This window comes from Leptonychotes weddellii, chromosome 3 (assembly GCF_054177405.1).
Source record: "Leptonychotes weddellii isolate Sample4059 chromosome 3, ASM5417740v2, whole genome shotgun sequence".
Lineage (NCBI taxonomy): Eukaryota > Metazoa > Chordata > Mammalia > Carnivora > Phocidae > Leptonychotes > Leptonychotes weddellii.
In genome coordinates, this window is record NC_138371.1 from 166,845,697 (window position 1) to 166,851,859 (window position 6,163).

At 40.7% G+C, this 6,163-nt stretch overlaps 1 protein-coding gene across 1 annotated transcript in view; it reads right to left on the bottom strand.

The window, feature by feature from the left end:
* The window catches only part of NALCN (sodium leak channel, non-selective), a 282,810-nt gene that overhangs the window by 15,755 nt on the left and 260,892 nt on the right, over positions 1 to 6,163 (bottom strand). Inside the window, exons 33-36 of the mRNA XM_081815176.1 lie at positions 4,399 to 4,492; positions 3,787 to 3,893; positions 3,506 to 3,580; positions 2,643 to 2,762 (exon numbers count right to left, since the gene is read on the bottom strand). Of these exons, the coding sequence (XP_081671302.1) occupies positions 2,643 to 2,762; positions 3,506 to 3,580; positions 3,787 to 3,893; positions 4,399 to 4,492 (396 nt within the window). The remainder of the gene's footprint in view (positions 1 to 2,642; positions 2,763 to 3,505; positions 3,581 to 3,786; positions 3,894 to 4,398; positions 4,493 to 6,163) is intronic.

Here is a 6,163-nt window from a genome sequence, read left to right on the forward strand (position 1 = left end):
GAGGAAGCCAAGTGAGACCGGAAATGCAGGAGTCCTGGCAAAGGGGGAGGTGTGGTGTTGGAAAAGATGGTGGGAAGTCAGCTTTCCCCTCTCTGTAGGTCTCTGGAGACTCTGGAGACCAGCCAGCCACATTCCTGTAAGCCGATTTCAGAGATGTCTACCCTGCCCAGAAACACATCCAGCTCATTCTTCAAGTATGCAATTGGCAGCAAGGGATGACTGGGTCTGCTTTATGACTAAGAAAGCTTCATCTCGGAAACAAAGAGCCCATCAGCTAGAACCGCAATAACAACTGTGGCATTAAACTCATGCCAAAGCATGATTTTTCTCGAGGAGCCTTGCCTAGCCAAGTGACAACAGTCACATATGGGCCCCCGGGAAGGGGGTCTGGTGATATTCTTGAGGTAGAAGGAATTGAATGTGTCTACATAGAAATAACTTTGGATGGGAACAAGGACTGCATCTTCCTTCACAATAGACCACTGCAAAATTGCATGGAGGATGAGCATCCTTCCAGAACTGGAGGTTCTTCAGGAGAACAAAAGTGGTCAGGGAGAACAGGCCAGTTGGTCTTTTTGGTGTGAGATGTCCTCTCTAGGACATCTGGAATTAGGAAGCCTGCTCTACTCTTCTGCTTGGACCAAGTAGCTTTTGGCTCCATTTGTCTAGGGAAAGATAAAAACATGGACCTGGCTGCAAATCTGTTATAGATGGCTTCTCACCTTGCATTCTGGAAGTGACGACACCCAATGGCTTCTACGAGGATGACCCCCATCCTTTGCCGGGTCCTGAGAGGTGCCATCCAGATCTCGTGCCGTGTTTCCCTTGCTCCTTCTACTCCAGGCACTGTTTCCCTCCCGCAGTGTTCCAGCATAGGGACAGCTGCTGACATGCCCCTCGTCCTACAGACTGAACCCAGTAGCCATCACTTCTGTAGGGACAGTTTCTAGGACCTCTCTGATGAAGCCACCTCCCACTACCTTGTGTCATCCCAAGAATATGTGTCTCTCCTCCATCTGCCTCACTATGGCTATAACTCTCATTGACTTGGGAGCCTTCCATGAATGCCTACCTGCAGCTGTCCCAAAGTCCCCCCAACCTCTTGATCATGACTAAATATTCTGCCTTAAAACTTTAAAATAAAACAAAACATGCCTTTGTTTTGTTCACTGCATTCTTCCCCATTCCCAGCATGGTGACTTGCACATCTTTAGTGATCAAAACCATTTATCGTTGGAGGAAATGGATCAGGGTGACTGAGAGCCCACCAAGGCTCGGCACAGCCCCTGACACTGAAGAGACAGTTGTTTTAAGAAGTACACTCAATACCTACCTGCCGGAGCACAGCAATTTCATACGAAAGCACGCCCTCTGTAATGTGTAAATGGGTTCTGGGTGTGATGGATCTTTTCTGGTGTGACTCTAACGTTGGAGAGGATCGGAGAATGGATAGAAGAGAGCAGGGAAATCTGATAACATTATTTATGTCTGGGATCAAAGAAGACTAAAAAAAGAAGGTACTTATAAGAATGTGTTATGAGTTTGTATACTCTTTACAGTTAGAAGAACTTCACGTGCTTGATCTTTATAATGCTCATACGGAATGGATAAATTATGAAGTTCATATCCCCAAGTTCATAGCAGGGAACAAAGGATCACTGATGACAAATAACCTGATCGAGGCTGGAAAATGGTGGAGCCCAGAGTAGGGCCGTCTAGAGCTCTGCTGTCCAGTATGGCAGCCACCAGCCACATGTGGTTACTGAACCCTTGAGATGCAGTGAGTCTAAATTAAGATGTGCTATAAATGTAAAACACACACTCAAAGATTTAGTACAAAAAAGGGATGTAATCTCTCTCCTGAGTAATTTTTATATTGCTGACATGTTAAAATGATAATATTTTGGATATGGTAGGTTAACATACATTATTAAGTTAACATCATCTGTTCCTTTTTTATTTTTTTAATGTGGCTCCTAGAATATTTGAAATTATATCCATGGCCACATTTCGTTCTTATTGGGCAACACAGTTCTAGATCTCAGTCAAGCACACCCACGGGTATAGATTTTGAGCTGGCCCTCAGACTACATGGAGGGTGGAGGCATTTTAGGCAAACTAGTGAGAACTCACGTATAGACACTGGGAATGATGGGTTTTAGAGAAATGGCAGCTGGATGTCAGTAGGAAATAAGGCAGCAAAAGTGCCTGAGAATCCCACTGTGAAATACTGAGTAGAACGTAGCGGCACGGATGCTACACTTCAGTTCCGAAAACTGGGTTTGAGCCTTCTGATACCAGCTTGTATGTGAATTTAGGCAGTTCTCATAATCTCTGTTTCCATTGTTGTCTCTCTCTCTCTCATTTTTATCCTTTGGGAAAATGAGAGTTAAACCAGAGATCTTAAAGGTTCTTCTTCTGATTCACCCACTCTAGGACTCCGAAGGGCCAGATTTTGTCTGTGGGAAGAGTGTGGGGAGTTGTGTGCACAAGCTCGCCTGAGGGCCCGTCACGGGCAAGGATGGATGTAGGGAGGTTAATCTGACACTTGAGGGTAGGCTGACATGGACTGAAATGAGACCGGAAACAGGGTTACCGGAACCCAAGTTATCAACTAAAATAAACTTGAATTATATGCATACCAGGAGGGCAAAGTGAAGTACCACCCAGACCACGCCAAGCGACGTCACCAGCAGGTCATATCGGTTTCTTCTGCTTTGCCAGAAGCCGGCAGGTGACATTGCTATGATCTTCATCGTAACCTAGGGGAAGATAAGGAAGACAGTAAACAGAAGCTGAGTGTGCAGCATATATTTAAATGTGTGGATTTGAGGCACATTTTTAAAAGGAGGTAGGAACCAAGAGAAGAATTTATTACCAAGAGATAGATAGATAGATAAAGATACAGAGATATAGAAATAGATCTATCTATCTAAATTTTAAAGCTCGGTAGGTTACAAATCTGTATTCTCCAGGCTCTTTTCTCCTTGTTTTACGACTAGTTCTGATAGCAGGACGTTTTTCTTCCTCAAGTAAAAGACCATTGATTTTGGGAAACATCAACCCGTACAGGGTGAAATAAGAATCTGCTTGTATTTCAAAGATTACGCTGGAAAGTGATATTATACAGACCATATATTAAAATAATCCTTTCTGGGCTAACTCCCTTGGCCACAACATTGCGATTTGAGTCCCTGAATTACAGTGGTATGTGCAGTTCGCTACAAATATTTGAACTCACATAACCAGACAGGCCAACATTCAGATACAACAGTCAACAGCAGTTAGCGATTTCTGCCGTTAGGCAAATCTGACATATAAAGTGAAATCTTTGTTCACAGCCCCAAAAGGAAAATATCTTATGAGCATGCCACCCCTCTCCCCCACAAAAAAACTTCAAAAACAATGGAACACAGAGCTGAACATGGGTGCTATCAAAGGAGGACACTGCTCTACTTTGCAATGCCCACTGCAGCCCCCAGGGCCTGCTGGCTCATTACCGTACCTCTAGAACGAAGATGAAGGTGAAAACAACCGACATTGTTGCTAAAGGAACGGTCACTGGGTCCTCCACGTCCCACTGTAAGACAAACAGCACACTGGTCTTTGTCTGCATCCATCTGACACATCAAGACCTTCCTCTCTTTCTCTCATTAGAACATGACTGTGAATTTTAATTTTTTTAAAAAACATAGACTGTGAACGGATATGGCCCCTTGCGATATTCTTGGATGCACCAATGAACAAACAAGTCCTTCCCAGAGTTTCAGCGTGAAAGAAGAGTACCTTGACGGACAGCAGCACCGACTGGGCCAGGACAAGCAATGCAATTGTCCTCTTAAAGAATGGATGCTGGGTTATGTCATACATCTTAGCTCTAAAACCATCATTATCTGCAAAAGAGAGGTTGAGGCAAGGGCATTTCAGACATAGGTCACATTTACTTGTCTTTCATTTCCTTTAATGTTCATTTTAAAACTCATTACTTTTTTTGCCCCTATAGTTCAATCTACTGTGTGGTGTTTTGCAGGAATGGCTGGTTCTGAATATTTAGAACGATGGTGCATGACACCGTCCGTATTGGAAGGAGAACCGCATCATTCAATTTCTGTCAGTTTAATACATTTCACTCATATGTTTAAAAGGCAAGCACAAATATATTTTATTTAAAAATTCATTTTTTCATTAGGGCTTATCCTGAGAGCACTGAAGCACAGCCTTTGGGTGGTTGATTTTAATAGCCTATGGAGAGATCTGTAGTTTGGAGCCTGTTTCTATATTAACTTATGCACAACCGCCTAGTGGCCTCACGATTATTATTTTAATTGAAATCTTAGACTCCTGGGGAATCACGAACACTGGTGCCCAACATGAATAAAATCAGAGCATCTTTGATACCCGGGCGAGGTGGGAGATGAAGAGGCTGTGCTATCTTCAGTCGGCTCTTCAGATCTTCCCATCTTCTCTGATCTACAGTCAGCAGAGCTGTCCCCTTAATAAACAAAGGAAAGCAGAAAAAGGCCTTATGTCGTCTACTCCACACTGAGGACATTGCAAATGGGGTGGTGATACCAACAGGACTAATTTGGGGGTGTGAAATAAAGATATTCTTCAAATACCATGATGGTTCGATAGGCATGGTCAGAATTCTCAAATGTGGTCTTAAGAGGAGTCCCCAAAAGGGTGGTCTTCAACTGGCATCTTTGAAGATGTATAATATTCAGGTTTGGGAAAATCTAAAGAAGGTTCTCTACACAATCAAATTTTCAAAAAGGGATACCCACTCTAATAAGTGGTTAGTTTCCTTTCGTTTCATTGTGGGAAATGCTGCAGCAAAACTGTAGCTTGTCTATCTGTTGCTTCTGGTTAAGGTGATTGTGTCCTTTTTTTTTTTTTAAATCATTCTGATACATATAATAAAAAAACTATTTTCAAGTGATATGAAGTCACAGAATTTGAATCTTGAAGAATTAATGCTGTGACAAATGTCTAAATGAGATAAAATATTATTAATTATATATATGTGTGTGCATATATATAGGAGTACTTCATTAAAATGCTATATCCATATATATTATATTGCATAACATTTTATTATGCTATATTATACAGGCAGAACTGGAAAAAAAAAAACCCCACCCACCCCCCACTCCCATTCTTCCTTTATTTCTACAGAGCTAATTACTGTCCTTCAAGAGTATGTCCCCCTCACGATGTTTTCAGATTTTACTGTTTGTGTATGTATCAATGCATAAGAACATATTTGTTTTGAATTTCAAAAATTTATATAAATGGTATCCAATCTGTGCTTATTTATGCAGTTTGTTTTTATCTTCACTGAACACTATGTTGTGCATACAACTAGACACTAGACCTAATTGGTTTAACTGTTCAGAGTATCTCACTGTACAAATATATCAGAAGTTAGGTTTATATTACTATAAAAATGTTGCAGTAAGCACACATGTATTACCTCATGGTGAACATCTATGAGACTTTCTTGATAGCAAATCTCTAGGAGAGGAATTGCTGGGGTTAGGGATTTATGCATCTCTATGTTTTTCAGATATTGTGAAGTTACTGTCCAAAGAGGAATAACCAAGAAAATTTGCTGCTAGCAATCTCCAAGTATTCATGTCCTAATATTCTTGCCAATACTTGATATTATCAGACATTTAAATTTGGCCACAATGGGTGGGAAATGTATGTAATTTAGTTCTAATATCAGTGAGATGAAACATTTTTTATGTGTATAAATGGGGGAGTGATTTCTGTATCTTCCTATGTGAATTGCCTGTTCATAGTCTTTGCTCATTTTTGTATTTGGATATTTACTTTCAGATGTGTTATAGAAATTCTTAATATATTCTGGATATTAATCTTCTGTCAGTTATATGAGTTGTAAATATTTCCTCTTAGTCTTAGCATGCTTTTTAAAAAAAATTTTGCTTATCACGTCTCTTATCTCTCAGAAACTTTTCATTTTAATGTAACCTAATCTATAAATTTCTTTCTTTTTTTTTTTTAAATTTTTTTTTTTGAGATTTTTTTTTTTTTAAGATTTTATTTATTTATTTGAGAGAGAGAATGAGAGACAGAGAGCATGAGAGGGAGGAGGGTCAGAGGGAGAAGCAGACTCCCTGCCGAGCAGGGAGCCCGATGC